Source organism: Dipodomys spectabilis, unplaced genomic scaffold, assembly GCF_019054845.1.
Source record: "Dipodomys spectabilis isolate Male_0828 unplaced genomic scaffold, ASM1905484v1 ptg000034l, whole genome shotgun sequence".
In the NCBI taxonomy this organism is placed as follows: Eukaryota; Metazoa; Chordata; class Mammalia; order Rodentia; family Heteromyidae; genus Dipodomys; species Dipodomys spectabilis.
Genome location: NW_024870711.1, coordinates 2,228,909 through 2,245,602, shown reverse-complemented (window position 1 = coordinate 2,245,602; position 16,694 = coordinate 2,228,909). Strand labels below are relative to the sequence as shown.

The window sequence follows — 16,694 nt, the reverse complement described above, 5'->3', positions numbered from 1 at the left end:
GTTTAATGTTTACTGAGCCAATGTCTGATATGAGGACTCACTGAACATTTAGTAAACGGCTTGTTAGATGGAAAGCAGCAGCGTGGAGTCAAAAAGGGGAAACCAGGCCTGGCTAATCTGGAATTCTCGGAAGCCCAGGTTCATTTGACTTTCAAAAACTTGGGAGAAAACCTTACTCTAGTGACTTCTTTGAAAGAATTGAGTTACTGAGGGCTGGGTGTTTTTTTTATTTTTTGTGTTTTTTTAGATTTTAAATCATGAATATGGAAGTGGCTTCAAAGCCATAAACAAAGCCAAGTGGAGATACTCCCAGATGTTAAAGGATAAGCTAGGGTTTCCTAGAGACCTAAACTGCACTTTCCTCTTTTTTCTTTTCTCATTTCTTTTTTTCTCTTTCTTTCTTTTCCTTTTATGTTGACTTACTCTTTTCTTTCTTCTCTCCCATTCTTTTCTTATTTGTGTGTGTGTGTGTGTGTGTGTGTGTGTGTGTGTGTGTGTGTGTGTGTGTTGCTGAGATCTGAACTCAGGACTTAGTGCTTACCAGTTTGGTGCTCTAACATTTAAGCCCCACAGGGTCCCTTTCCTCATCGTGAATGAAGAAGTGAAGAAGAGGTGGGCACAGAAGCTCCAGGACCAGGAGTCACTCACTTCTGGAGAGAATGTCAAGTTGCTGGAGATTCAATCCCATTTGGAGTCTGACTGATCATTCTATCTTTGGCTCATGGTATAAAAAGGAAGTAGAAAGTATAAGAGGGACTGCGGCATAAAAAAGGAAGTAGCAGTTCCTAGTCCCAAACAACTAAGAATTCAGTGAGGACCAAACCCACGTGTTCCTTTACTGTCAATAGTAGAGAGCACAATGGGACCCCTTGAATGAATGAGCCACGCAGGTAAGTGAGAGGAGAAAGTTCAGTGAGGAGGAAAAGTGAATGTGGATGGAGGCAGGAAGACTTCCTGGAAGAGGCAGAAGCTGAAGAAAGCCTTAAAGAATAGGCCAGGTATGGTGGCATATGCCTATCATTCCAGTTACTAGAGAGGCAAAGATCAGAAGGATCACAGTGGGAAGCTAGCCTGGGCAAAATGTTTGCAAGAAGTCATCTCAGCCAATAAACTACTAGGGAGGCGGAGGTCAAAAGGATCATGGTTCAAGGTCAGCCCAGGACCCCATCTTAAGCAATATGTCAAATGATGTGGCAGGGTCAGGTGGTTCGAGGTAGAGGAGTAGATTGGAGGATTGTAATCCAGGCTGGCCCCATGGGAGTGGGGGGTGGGGGGAATGCAAAGTCCTATCTGAAACATAACAAAAGCACAAAAAGGCTGGAGACATGGCTTAAGTAGTAGAGGATTTGCTTAGGAAGAGTGAAACCCTGAGTTCAAGCCCTACCACCATGCACAAAAGAGCTAGGATCTGAACAGATGTGGAGAGGTCAAAGATTTTCTTGTTCAGATCAGATGTTCACAGCTTCTCTCAACTGCCCACCATTGTACAGGGCCTGGCCCACAGGCGTGACCGCGTGGCCCATTCAGCTTTCCAACATTCCAGGCAGGTAGAGCACAGAACCCTTTTCCGGAGGAGGAACAGGAGCTTGACTAAGTTAAGAAGTTTGCTCAATTTCACGCTGCTAATAAACAATTGAGTTATTGTGAGGTTGCCTGGTAGTCTGGGGACTGTCAGCGTGTACAAAGGTACTGGAGTCAAGCTCTCTAGAACAAGTTGGGGGGAGAATGGAGAATCTGGACCCTTCATCAAGACACACAGCCTAGGTCTGAGTTACAGAGTCCTGAAGTCCTGTTTGGGGAACTCAGGTGCAAAATGCTGACTCCTCTGTGGGAGTGGAAGAGAAGGGAAATTGGTACCAACCTCACTGAGGTTGAGACCCTGGACTCAGGGACTTGGCTGGAAGAAATGAAGGAGGGCAGACAAATGGTGAGTGGCAAATGATCCTCATTAAACCTGGTCACCTAGAAAGGTCCCGAGGCTGCCATGGTGGTAGCACAGTCAAAGGAGCTCTGGGCTGGGAAGGGTGTGTGGACTTGGTCTCCCTCCACTCAGTCTGTGGTCATGTAGCGTCCTGGACCTAAGTTTCCTCGTCTGGAAGGCAGTGATTGTCCCAGTGTCAGAGAATCTTACAAAAAAGAACTCTGGATGGCTCAAGCAAGAGAACACACAAAGACCCCTATTCCTTCTTCCTTCCTTCCCTCTTTCTCTCTCTCCCTCCTTCCCTCCCTCCCTTCTTTCCTTCCCTCCCTTGGTAGTACTGGGCCTCATGCTTTTTAGGCAGGGGCTCTACAACTTAAGCTACACCTGCATTATTTGCTTTGTTTTGCATCTGGGGTTTTAGTGTTTGTCTGAGGCTTACTTGGACTGTGCTCTTCCGACCTCTGCCTCTTGTATAGCTGGGAATGACAGGCACAGACCCTCATACCTAGCTAGTTTGTTAAAATGGGGTCTTGCTAACTTTTTTGGCCAGAGGTGGCCTAGAACCTCAGTCCTCTTGATTTCTGTCTCCCACGTAGGTGAGATCACAGACATGAGCCACTGCACTCAGCCTTGATGCTTAGGAATTCTTTAAAACTCAGGTCACATGATTGCACAGACAACCAGCCCCTCCCCTGTGCACATCTGGATGGTACAAGTTTCCATTGCAGGAGCTTCTCCATTCTGTGCTGTGCTAGTTCCCACCGGTATGTATGCCTCCCTCCCTCGCGCGTGAGCTGTGAGGTCAAGACTGAGCCTTTTCTTTCTTCACCATTAGCACCTAGATAGAGCCTGGCCTGTAGCCCAATAATCAACAAAAGGAGAAATGCATTAGGTCCCTATAAGAATGGAAAGGGGAGTTTAATTTGACCCAAAGAAAAATGGTTGGCACAATGATTAAATGCTCACAGCTTTTGTTTATTAATTCTTTAAACTTTTTCCAACAATGATCATGAGGTTGTTGAAGTTCTCCGTGAGAAATTCTCTCTCCCTTTTGAAAAATACTAACAACACCAACATTGACCATTTTCTGGCCTCAATCCCATTCTTTGAGCATTTTTTTTTCATCAAAGATAAAAAGAAGGAAAGCGCTTCTCTAAACCATATACATCCTTTAGTAGGCTGGAGCCTTGAACTGACATAAAGAGCCTCTCACAGACTCCTATGTGGGAACAGATTTTCCTACAAATGTTGTTTTTCTTCCCTTTCCAGCCTTAATACTTTCATACTTTCTGGGAAAGATGTAAATATAAGATCCTCAGAATTTTGCTTTCACACTGGTATTTGTTAGCCTTGCATGGTATTTCTTAGTCATGTGGTCTGTGCAGTCTAAGATCTCTAGAGCTTTGAACACAGCTTTAAGAAATCTCCTTGGTTTTAGCATCTTTCCTGATGCTGAATTATCTGGTACTCTAGCTTTCTTGAAAGTGTTTCTTGAATGGGCACCTTTCTATAGCAGCCCCATATATTTCAAAGTGGAAGTTTACTGAGGAGCTCAAGTTTGAATGGAATTGGTCCTCAAGCTGATAAGAGAATCCATCACTCCCCTCTTACATAGCCTGGCAGCCTCTTTTCACTTAGAATCCACACACAGAATCCTAGCTACTCAGAAGGCTGAGATCTGGAGGATTGTGGTTTGAAGCCAGTCTAGGCAGAAAAGCCTACAAGAGGATAACTCCAATTAACAAGCAAAATGCTGGACTGAAGATGTGGCTCAAGTAGTAGAGTATCAGCTGTGAGCAAGCAAGATGAGTGAGCAAGAGTGTGAGACCCTGAATTTAAGCCTCAGTATCAGTGTAAATGTGTGTGTATGTGTGTGTGTGTTTGTGTGTGGAGAGAGAGAGAGAGAGAGAGGAGGAGAAAAGAAGGAAGGAAGGAAGGATAGAAGGAAGGAAGGAAAGAAAGGAGGGAGAAAGGGAGGGAGGAAGGAAGGAAGAAAGGGAAGGAGGGAGGGAGGGAAGAAAGAAGGAAGAAGAAAAAGAAAGAGAAAAGAAGGAAGCTAAAGCATCACACAGAGAGAAGACTACATACCATTCTGTTGGTAAAGTTACTGAAGTTCTCAACCAGCACTTGCTTGATCATGTCCGGCTCAGAGATGACAATATACATCTGACGACCAAGATAGTACCTGGGAGCAATGAAAAGAAGACTAAGACAAGTTGCCTTTATTCATCTTGCTTTTCAACTCTTCCCCCCCCCAAAAAAACTATGGAGGCAGCTTAGATTAGAATAAAGACTAAAAAAATCGGAAGTAAAGATGTAGAAAAGATGAAGAAACCATGTCTCATGGACCCAGTGGTACTATGGGGAGCTTACATCAAATTCTTTCCCCTAACATAGGAGGAATGCTTCCTTATACCCTGCCCTGGAGACTCAGAAACTAATGTAATTGCAAGGAGTCCATAAGGTAGGCATTCCATCAACTGAAGAACAATCACCTAAAATAGCCTAGAGCAAATGAATAAATGGATGTTTGTGAGGACAAGATTATTTAAACCGCTGGGGAAAGCCTGGGTATCTACTTTCCCCAACTTCCTATGAAGAAGCTTAGCAGATACTCAGGGAGTGAAGAAAGAAATGGAGGAAAGGCTCGGCCAGAGAGCTGGTGGTGGTAAGCTATGACAAGGGACAGTGCTTATATAGAGAGCTTCTGTTTATGACCATACTGGGGCCTAAAGCAACTACAACCCCATTCCAACCTTCAAGGCTCTCATGGTCTGAGAGGAGGGACCAAGAGGAAATCACATTGGAGAGCTCGACTTAATGCTCCGAGCAGAGAAAATGAAACTTCCTAGAGACAATGCAACCCAAACACATTTCTGACAATGGGTGGAATTAGTCCAGAAGAGATGAGAGTGTGCCAGGCAGAGGAGACATCCTGCGCACTGGCAAGGCCAAGCCTTCCCAGGGAGCACAATGAGTGGCTGATGAGCAACTGGGCAGAACATTGTAAGGATGGATGGGCTCATCATGTACTGCACATTCCTACCTAGTATACAAGCAGAGAGCAAGTTGGAAGGGGAAAGCATCCATTAAATCTGCCTTTCCAGAAGCATTCTTACTCAGGACTTTTCATAAGCCAGAAATGATGTTGATTTTATGTTTAATTCTTCACCTTCTCACTAAGGAAAAATTAAAATGTATTTATCTGCAACTTATTAGGAACTCAGAAAATATTCACTTGAATGATCATACTTTCTAAAACTATTGATGATATCTTTGGACCACTGAAATTTAGCAGATGTGGTACAAGGGAAGAGAAGATACAATTAGTTTCTTTTCACTTTTTTTTTTTTAACCTTACAGCAAGTATGGAATGTCTTGGGAATTTTCTTAAGAAAGATGAGCAGCTTACAGTATTCTGTGTACCATTTGAAGGATTCTGGAGCTCCTGGACCCTACTCTGAGTAAAATGAACTTCAAAGTCACTTGAGTTCTAAGAAGTAAGAGCTAAAAATCTCCCCAGATTTAACATGCTAAGTGAGCCTCAAATAGAGTAAATCAAAGAACTCCACTCCAAAACACATCATAATTAAACTTCTGAAACCTAAACTAAAAAATAAATTAGTCATCTTGAAAATAGCAGAGAAGATTTATGGATTAGTTATGGGTAACAACAATACAAGAGACAGCAGATTTCCCACCTGAAACTATGGAGGCCAGGAGGAAGTAGTACATTTTCTAAGTACTGAAAGTAAACAACCCTCAATCACAAGTTGTTTGGTAAATATAACTTTCAGGAAAATAATAGCATAATAACATAAGGAAGAGCTAAGAGAACTTATCACTGGTTGATCTTACTTCATTTTTTGTGCTAGAACCATGTTTTGAATGCAGAGTCTCATGCTTTTGCTTGCCTTTTTTGCTTACATGGTACTCTACCACTTGAGCTATGTTTCCATTCCAACTTTTTGCTTGTTAATTGAGGAAGAGTCTAGTGGATTTGTTGCCTGGGCTGCCTCTGAACTATAATTGTCAGATCTCAGCCTTCTGAGTAGCTATGATTATAGGCATGAGCCACTAGTACTCTTATAGGAAAGCTAAAGGGAAATGAAAAGCAGAAGCAAGTTTAGGACTTCAGAAAAGAAGAACTAAGGAATAGATAAAAATGATAGATTATCCTTCTCACGAAATTCTTAAATTGTCCTTGATGACTGAAGCAAAATTACTACCCCATCTGATGTGACAAAGGTACTTAAAGGAATACTTGTATAATTGTATTTAAAAGTAAAGAGGTAGAGGAACCAAAATGGAAAGCTTCTACATATCACGTGGAATGGTGAGGCATACTTATTCATTGACTATGATAAATTATGTAAGTATATTTATGCAGCCACTGAGAAAGTTGCACAAAGGGATATATAAAAGTTTTAATAAACCAGGCACTGGTGAGTCATAACTGTTATCCTAATTACTCAGAAGGCTGAGATCTGAGGATCATGGTTCAAAGCCAGCCCAGGCAGGAAAGTTTGAGAGACTCTTATCTCCAATAAGCCACCAGAAAACCAGAAGTGGCACTGTGGCTCAAGCAGTAGAGCACTAGCCTTGAGCTGAAGAGCTGAGGGACAGTGCCCAGGCCCAGAGTGTAAGCCCCACAACCGACCAAAAAAAAAGTTTTAGTAAGTCAGAAATTGAACACTAATGTCTAAGTAACCCATAAGAAGGTAAAATGATTAACCCATAAGATGGCAAGAAAGCTAAAACAAGAAATAAGGGATTAAAGGAATATACATGCATATATTACTATAAATATGTATGTGATACAATAGTGAAGTAACAACAATGTGGTATGGAGTTGCAGCTGAAGCCAATGCTAAGGGAGAAATTCATGACACTGAACACTATCTTACAAAAGATCTTGAATGAATAATCTATATTCCTACTTCAAGGAACTAGAAAAAACTAGAGCAAAAAACCCAAACTATGTAGAAAGAAGGAAAGAATGATATGCACAGACAGCAATAAAGTGGAAACAGAAAACAATAGAAATATAATTGTGCTGGATGTGGTGGCTCATATCTGTGATCTCAACTATTTGGAATGTAGCAATAGGATTATCATGATTGGAGGGAACCCCAGGCAAAAGTTAGCAAGACCCTATTTCAGAAACAAGCTGGGCATGGTGGGTACATACTTGTGATCCCAGCTACTCAGGAGGTGAACATAGAAGGATTGATAAAGGAGGTCAGCCTGGTATAAGACTCTATGTGAAAAGCAAACTAAAAGCAAAAAGGGCTTGGGTATGGCTCAAATGGTAGAGCACCTGCCTGGCAAGCACAGGTCCTAGGTTCAAACCCCAGTACCACCAATTTAGATAGATAGGTAGATAAATAGATAGATAAATTGATTGATTGATTGATTGATTCTTTAAAGTGACTCTCATGGGAAAAATCAGTAAAATCAATAAATTTCTAGCAATATTAACAAAGATGAAAAGAGAAAAGATAGAAATGACCATTATCAGAAACAAAGAGATCATCTCTGTAGATTTAGTAGGGACCACTACAAACCATGTTGCCCTGTTGCTTCTGAAAACTAGAAATAGAACACCTTCTTGAAAATCCAAGAGGAGGGGCTGGGAAGGTGGCTCAATGGTAGAGTGCTTGCCTTGCATGCATGAGGCCCTGGGTTCAATTCCTCAGCACCACATAAGCAGAAAAAGCTGCAAGTGGCATTGTCTCTCAAGTGGTAAAGTGCTAGCCTTGAGCTGAATAGCTAAGGGAGAGCACCTAGGCCAAGAGTTCAGGCCCCATGACAAACCAAAAAAAAAAAAAAAAAAAATCCAAGATGACTAAAGCTCAGCCAAAATGAACATAATCTGAATAATGAACATAAAATCTGAATTCAGTTTAAAATTTCCCGAAAAAGACTTCTTCAGGTCCAGATGATTGCAGTGTTTCACTTTAGTACAGAGCACTTAAAGAACTAGTAAGAACATACAATCTCCTTCAGAAAGGAAAAGAGGAGGAGAACACTTCTGGACTCTGTGTGAGGCTACTATTATCTTGATATCAAAGCCAGGTGAAGATGATACAAACAAGAAAAGCACAGATCAGCATCTCACATCCTGGACACTAAACATGAAAGCTAGACTTATCTACCATAACCACTTATACTAGATATGCAAAGTTTTTTTTTCAGCTTCAATTATTTTAAAAATCATTCATCTAATCTATCATATTAACTTCGGTAAAAGTGCAAAAAAATGTGATCATATCATTTGACAAAACCCAGTACTTGCTCACGGTAAAATGGTAAGGGCTCAGTGGGAAACTTCTCCAGCTTGTAAGGAAAAGCTACAAAACCCTACAGCTAACATCACAATTAGTGGTGTAACACTGGAAAGAATGCTTTCCCCATACTGGGAAGTACTTCATACCAGAAATGCTTGCCAGTGCAATAAGGCAAGAAATAGAATTCAGAAGAATATAGATTGGAAAGGAATTAAAAATTGTCTCTATTTTCATAACTGATTGTCCACAGAGAATATACTAAGGAATAGTACAAAGGTAGCAAGAGTCAAGATCAATATATGAAAAAAATCAATAGCATTTCTATTCTACTGCAAGGGATTGAACACAGGCTTTGAGTACACTAGGCAAGTACTCTGCTACCTGAGCCATCCTCCCAGTCCTTTTGTTTATGTCTTCCTTTTGAGATAAGATCTTGCTAACTTTTGCAGAGTTGGCCTTGAATAATGATTCTCCTGCCTCCACTTCCCAATTTACAGACATGGGCTGCCATGTCTGGCAACTTTTCCATATACTACAATGACAGGTGGAAGCCAAAATTAAAACAGAATACCATTTACCACATTGATGAAAGAAATTAGATAGGTCCTAAGGAAATGGAGAGATGTAGCGTATTCTTGGATTCAATGATGCTTTAAAGATGACAAAGTGGCCTATAGGTGTAAGGCAATTCCAACCAAATTCCCAGCAAGGATTTTTCAGATATAGACAAACTTTAAAATTTATATGGAAAGAGAAAGGACTTAGAATAACTAACTAAATCTTACCAATATAAAACTAGAGCAGGAGGGATCAGTGAAAATGATCCCCAAGATTTGACTATAGTAGCCAAGACTGTGTGGTACTAGCAGAGAGACAGACATGCCATAGGTACTCTACACACACACACACACACACACACACACACACACACACACACATACACACTCATATATGTGCACACACACAAGTACATATAGACCTGAATAAAGTCTGAATACACTCTGTGTATGAACCAATGTTAACTTCTTGGTTTTGATAATACACCACGGTTTTACCAGGAGATTACTACTGGGGAAAGCTGGATGAAGAGTTCACAGGATGTCCTTTTACATTTTTTCCAGTGAGTATAATTATTTCAAAATAAAAGTGGCTTTTAACAAGTCTCCCAGAAGCTTAGTCAAGTCACACCCTTATCTAGTGATCAGATCTACCAGGCCTGATTGGAACCAGAAACCGACTTTTGTACCGACACTCAGATTCTCTTGCAAGATCTAGTTATACACTGACCAATGCTGGCTTTCCTAGGACAGTGACTTAGAGCCATAGCTGTTGGTCAAAAACCAGTAGTTTGTTGTTGTTGTTGTTGTTGCTTACTCAGGAAATAATAGTGCCTGGCCCCACCCAAGCTCCCCAGACCAGAATCTCAGTGGTCACCTCTTATTTTAACAAGCTCCCAAGGGGTCCTGATGTGACTGACAGCAAAAACCTGACAAATATTTAACCAAAGTTCTCAGCCATTTTCTTTTTGTCAGTTTTGAACTCAGGGACTGGGCACTATCCCTGAGCTTCTTTTGCTCAAGACTAGCACTCTACTACTTGAGCCACAACACCACTTCCAGCTTTTTCTGATAATGTGGTACTGAGGAATCGAACCCAGAGCTTCATGCACTCTACCTCTAAGCCACATTCCCAGCCATTTTCAGCCATTCTTATTTCCCTAAATGCTTTAAAAAAATTTTTTTGGGGGGGTAACAAGGGGGTTTTGAACTCAGTGCCTTGTACTAGGCAGGGACTGTACTGTTTGAGCTATTACTCCAGCTCCTTTTGCTTTATTTATTTTTGATAAGGATCTCTTGCTTTTTGTCTTGACTGGCCTCAGACCCTGATCCTCTCAATCTCCACCCCCGGAATAGCTGGGATTACAGGTAAGGTCACTATATCAGAAGCCCTAAATTCTTAGATATGAATGAAAAGCAGTTTCATTAATGGGATGCATAGATATTGAGGGATATTTTGTATTGACTTTATTATTAGTCCAAATAGTTTTGCACACAATTTGGATTTAAAAATAAAAACAAAATAATACTTTCATATTCTGATCCAAGTTGTCCTTCCAAAGTAGTCACCTTGGGAGCCTTTCTACTTCTTCCTAGTAATATTGCTAATGCTAAAAACAATTTTGAAACAATTCCTTCAGAATTGCTTCAGTGCTGGTTTATGAACCTCAGGAGAAAACTGGCCGCATTTTACATGTAAATTGGGCAATCTTGTGAATTTATATTTATAAAAATGCTCATCTGTAGTTTGAGGGGCTCCTAGAAAGATCTTGAATAGAGAAGAATGTCAATGAAGCTTGGCTTATGCACACATAGCCTTTCTTTTGGATGCTTGAAATTATTGCATCCTGTTCTTCTGCCCGTGCTCTTTGGGAAGCCATTCTCCCATTCTGAATAGTTCTGAAGAAGCTATCAATGAGAACTGGTCATGGAGATGGAGTCACCATCCAAGCATGGCTCAATATAGCATCTGTCTCCTGGGCAACCATGACTGGTCTAAAAGTTGTACACATGACCCAATTAGGGTCAGTCAGAATCCTTCATTGGGGTTTGTACCTGGATGCTGGGGTAAAAAGCTCTTTGTTTCTTCTGGAGCTACACAATGGGAAGTAGAAGATGGTAGCCATTTTTCAAATACATGGAGAGAATCTATGTGCAGAAGGAACAGAGATTTAAGCTGCACAGAGACACTGTCTAGAAAGTACAAAGTCAAGGCCGGGCACTGGTGGCTCATGCCTATAATCCTAGCTACCCAGGAGGCTGAGATCTGAGGAGCGTGGTTCAAAGCCAGCTTGGGCAGGAAAGTCCGTGAAACTCTTATCTCCAATAAAACACTAAAAAACTGGAAGTGGCGCTGTAGCTCAAGTGGTAGAGCGCTAGCCTTGAGCTGAAGAGCTGAGGGACAGTGCTCAGGCCCAGAGTTCAAGCCACATGACCGACAAAAGAAAAAAAAGAAAGTACAAAGTCAAGTTCAGAGCTTTGCCTGCTGCAGCTTAAATCAATTAGTTGTGCTGACATTAGTTTGACTTTGGCTTTTTATCACTTAGTAACAATCACAGCGTCCTACCTCGTATGGTCCCCCTGTTTCCTTCTCAACCTTGTGAAAAGACCTGAGGCCATCCTGCCCCTCAGAGCTTTCTTTTCTGAAACAATCTGATCTCAGTTTTGAACTTTGGAATGTTCTAGGGTTTGAATGCCTCTGCCCCACCTCCTGCTGAAATTTAATCTTCCCAAAATATTAGAAGGTGAGACCTCTGCCCTAACTAGGTCATGAAGGCTCTGCACGTGAATAGACTGGTCCATTCAGGATCATGGGTTTGTTATGAAATCCAGTTTGACGCTGTCTCTTAGATGTGCTCTTCTTACTGTGCCATGCTTGGTACCACCCTTTCTACAGAAAGGACCTCCAGCATAAGGCTCTCACCAAATGCCATCCATCAGTGTTGGGCCTCTAAAGCCTCCAAGGACCTTTCTAGAGAAACCTTTGTGTTTCCCAGCCTGTGGCATTTGGTTATAGCAAAGAAAAATGGACCAAGACAACATGAATGCAGGGCCACATTGGGCCTGGGCACGGGGGGGACTTGCACTCTCCAGCTCCACCCCCCCCCCCCCCCCCCACTCAGGAGAGGAACCATGTCACGCGTTTATCAGGAGTTTATCCTGACACTCTCTGGGCTGCAGCAGAATATTGGAACTAAGTCTAGGTAATCTCCGCAGTTTGCTGTGGCTCTAAATCCTATGGTTCCAACGAATTCAGAAGGAATGTAATGATGGTTTTCAAACATTGTCTCCTCTCTCTGGTGCAAGGAAACTTCTCTATAAGCGAAGGTGGTCAGGGAAGTATTTGGAAGGTTTGCAGACCATTCTCAGACCCTTAGAGGTCCCAGCCACAATTGTGGGCATTTACTGAGTACATTTCCTCTATCATCACACCCAGTTCTGTGGAAAACGGACAGGGAACAGGAAATACAGACAGCCCAAGATGAAGGCCTTGACCTCAGTCTCAGAGCTGCCTGTCATCACTGAGCATGCGCCATCTCCTCTTCTTCCGGTTCCGCCTCCTCTGTGACCCAGCCCCAGGGCAAGCAGCCCCCGCACTCTGCAAACCTCATGTTTTCAAGGTGGAGGTTTTGGGCAGATCCTTGCTTAATGGACCAGAAAACCTTGAGCCCAATTAAGGAGGTTGAGGTCTTGTTCTCCTCTAATTCAAGTTATACATGGACTCCTTTAGGGGCATGGAATTTGTAACCAGTTATTCATTTATACGTATTTATGTACATAATAATTTGCTTATTCAACTCGAAAACACCTGGTTGAAGAGAAAACGTGGGCGAATCAGCGAAGTATTATGTAGGCAAAAATAACACTTGTTTGACTCATTTAATTAGTGGTTTTCTTTTCTGAAAGGAAAAAAAAAAAACAAAAACAACTGACCAGTTAGTTCAGCCAAAACAGCACAGCTGCATTAGGTCCAAAGGAAGTGAGATGGTTGGCATTTGCCTGGGGGTGACCTGGTCCTGTTCCAGAAGGCCCTCCCCCCTGCCAGGGTGACTAAGCTATAAAGGCTCTGAGGGGAAAGGTCACTCTCGGGCAGAACACAGCTGAGTAGAAAAGCACACTGTAAAATAATATGTCCAGTCCTGTTAATAAGCAATAGCTGTTAATAATTTTAGCATTAATTGGTACATTTGGAAGTGTTTACTGAGCACATATTCTGGGGTAGGCCTTGTATTGGGTCCTGCTGATAAATTCCTAAATGTCTGGAGGAAGCCACAAGCCTTGGTCCCTGCCACTTTTCATGTTATGTCTTCCAATGTTCCATTATTTTCCAATAATTGTGGGTGAATTTTGAACAGGAATCAAGGTAGGTGGGGGAGGTGTCACTGGCTTGGCCCACTGAGGCTGACATGGGGTACAATGAAGTTGCCAAATGATGCACAAGTCTGAGGGACTTAGACTTGGTTCAAGGCCTTGTCTGCAATTTACTAGCTGTGTCACCTTAAGCAAATCTCAGCTGTCCTAAGCCTGTTCCTTTGATAAATGAAACCATGTTGAAGGTTAAACAAGAAGTTTGTCAGTAGGGAAGTTGTATGTGAACATGGACACCATGAGTACAAATGGGTGCCACAAAATACAAAGGGCCCAGCATGTAGGCTGCCCCTGTGTTGGTACCCATGAGAGATCAAGAGATTACTGACAGGGCATCAGCAGGAGAACTCTGCATCTCAGTAACTGCTTCATTTCCCAATAGGTGGAGGATGCTAACAGGGGAACTGCTGTCCTGACCTCACACCTCACCTTTGGCTGCACTGTATATATAGTATCATCAGGAAGCTCCATGGGGAGAGGTGGATAAGTGTCTGAGAGACTCACAACTTCCAAAAGTCCAGAGAAAGCTAATAAGGCCAGGGCTGGGAATTCTCAGAAGTTTACCTTATAGGGACTCCTCTGGTCCTGGTGCCTCCTATAGTACTCTAGAGAAGCCTTAGCCCTAGGAGTCCTGGGTTCTATCTCTGATTGGTTCATGAGGCTATCTTGTTCATTCTTCTTCTTGGGGGGGGGGGGGGGAGAGGGGTTGTACTGAGGTTTGAACTCAGGGCCTTGAGCATTCTAGGTGTCAACCTACCACTTGAACAATGCCCCCAACCCATTCATTTTAGTTTTTTTGGATTGGGTCTTACTCTTTTTGCTCATCTGGCCATGGACTATGATCCTCCTATATACTTTCTGCCTAGTCTTATTAGGCATGCCTGTTTTACTTTTCCTTACATCCCCCAAGAAGCTGGCAGAACACTGGGCCAATAGAGAAAAGTACAAGGATGGTTTGAGTCTGTCTTTCTAGTCCTTGAAACTTCAGAAGTGAAACCTCAGAACTGATTTCTCTTTACTCACATTTGTCTCCCTATTTTCAAAGCCTTGGCTGTTCTCTAACCATTCTGTTCACTCTACCACCAGGAGAAGTGCCACCTGTGGAGTACTTTGACTGGCTTCATCAAATATGCACCTATCTACTCTTAAGGTGACCCAAATAGAGGGAATCTCAGATCTAGTTGTTAAATAAAAAAGGCTGCTGGAGAATGGAACCCACAGAACCCATGGCTCACCCTCTATTTCAACCCAATGCTTCTGATTGATCTGAATATGCTTCTACATTGTGGAAGTGTGGATGATGTGTCTGTCACCCAGACCTCCCTTCAGGGGAGGATTTGTCGCCAGCTACAAAGGCAGCTGTCAGCTCTGTTGCTGTTGGTTTTAGCTGCAGGAAGCCACATTGCCTGCCCAAGGGCACTGCCACCCCACCCCCCTCTTCACGCTCTTCCTTTCCACTCAGAAAGGAAGGATGGAGGTGTCCACTTGGTCCAATTAGGGAATGACTTTCTCAGCTCCTGCCATCTGCCCTTCATAGGTAAGGATCTCTAATAAACATCCTGCACCTCATATCCACTTCCTTGTCAGCATCAAGAAGCCAGTCTAGCCAGGCACTGGTGGCACACCTGTAATCCTGGCTACTCAGGAAGCTGAGATCTGAGGATTGCAGCTTGAAGACAACCCAGGCAGTAAAGTCCATGAGACTCTTATCTACAATTAATCACAGAAAAAGCCCAAAGTTCCCGATGCAACTATGAGAAGTACAAGTTGTCATGTCAAAAAACGAACTCTACAACTTTGGTGCAGGGGGGGGGGGTAATGGATGAGGGGGGGAGGCTGGGAAGGGATGTGAAGGGTAAACAAAGGAGGAGGCTGCAATGCTTGATAAGAAATGTACTCATTATCTTGCCCATGTAATTGTAACCCCTCTGTACAGTATGTTCACAAAAAATAAAAAATTTTTAAAAAAAGAAAAAGCCCAAAGTGGTGATGTATGTAGTCAAGTAGTAGAGTGCTAGCCCTGAACAAAAGGAGCTTAGAGACAGTGCCCAGGCCCAGAGTTCAAGGCCCAGGACTCCAAAAAAGCCAATCTATAAGACATAGCTTTAACCAGCTCATAGCAAAAAGTACAAACATCAAAATCCTAAGCCTGGCAACCAGGACTCCATGACATGACAGCAGCCAGCTGATCCAGCCCTGCCTCCCTCTGCAACTGTCAGCTTCCTTCCCATGCCATCTTCAAGTCTTTCTCCTAACTGCCCTCTTCCTCTCCTTCTCCATTCACCCTTGAAGACCACGTTCTAGTACCGCCTCCTGCAGGAAGCCTTCTCCACCATCATAGGTACAATCCTTCCCAAGTTGTAGCTCTAGATTCCTGTTCTACTTGGGAGTGGGGTGCCTTCTTACCTGGCTTTCCAGCACAACTCAGACCATGAGTGTGTTTATCTTCTAAATCAAACACAAATTGGGAAAGGGTGGTGTCTGCCATGTCCATCCGCTCCAAGTCGTACACAGAGCAAAGATGGAAATTGCTGTTGCACAGACCATGTCCAGAATCCTAAACATGGAGTAGTCACCCTTCTTGTCCAGTGTCCAACAAGACGTGGACATAGACCCAAAGAATGTGGGAAAGATCATTAAGGAGCTAAGGAGGACCCTCCTCCTAGAACAATCAGAGAACAGATGGTAGAAAGAGCATCACATTTGGGGTCATAACTGTGATGTTGGGCCAATCCCTGCAGTGCCTGGGCCACTGTCACTATACCTGGAAGATTCCCAAGCACTGGGTCAAAAAGCAATCTCACTCCCTTCTTGGGGACCTCCATGCCCTCTGAGGGGGATATGCACCATGGTGGCTCACTAGGTTGGTTTCTAAGTGGAAACAACAAAGGGGTCAATGTAGACTTGGATCCCATCTCATACACACCAGCCTGGAAGAAACCAGAAAACCATTATTCTACCAGGGGAGCCCCCAAGGAAGAAGAGGCCCATCCTGACTTGTCCTGCACTACCCTGTCCATTTCTAGCTGCCCCACCCTGCTGTACCCATAGGACCATACATAGTGCCCGCTCTGGGAAGGTTGGTGGCTGTTCCAGTGGCATAGTGGCAGATGGTGGTTGGGTTCCCCCAGGAGGCCTTCTGGCACCTGGGAAAGACCCCAGGCCTAGCAGCCAGGAAACACAGGTCCAAATGTTTTTCTTCTCCCTTGTTACTCTGGGATGCCTCTACTCTCTCCTTCCTGGAAGTGGGCAGGAGAAGAGTTCCGCCCCTCCCCCTCAGAGTCTTCCTCAGTAAGAGGAAGTGGCTCTTCTCATCCTAGTGAATTAAGACTATATTAAGTTTCCTTCAACACAGAGCAATGGCTACAGGAGAGAATTGGGCAGCCAGGAGGAAAAATATCTGAAACAAGCCCATAACGATAAACCTCCCTCCTCTATTGAATATACTCTCCCATTTAATTTATTCAGTTAATAAAACTTGCTCCCCAGAGGAGGACAGGCTGAGGTAAGCTGCAAACCAATCTGCCTGTGTGAGTGGGGTATAGATGTATATCTCAT

At 43.1% G+C, this 16,694-nt stretch overlaps 1 protein-coding gene across 1 annotated transcript in view; it reads right to left on the bottom strand.

Annotated features, from left to right (window-relative positions):
• Tbxas1 (thromboxane A synthase 1) overlaps nucleotides 1-16,694 on the bottom strand; it is a 140,851-nt gene that overhangs the window by 79,218 nt on the left and 44,939 nt on the right. The window contains exon 4 of the mRNA XM_042677300.1: nucleotides 4,010-4,106. Within this exon, the coding sequence (XP_042533234.1) occupies nucleotides 4,010-4,106 (97 nt within the window). The remainder of the gene's footprint in view (nucleotides 1-4,009; nucleotides 4,107-16,694) is intronic.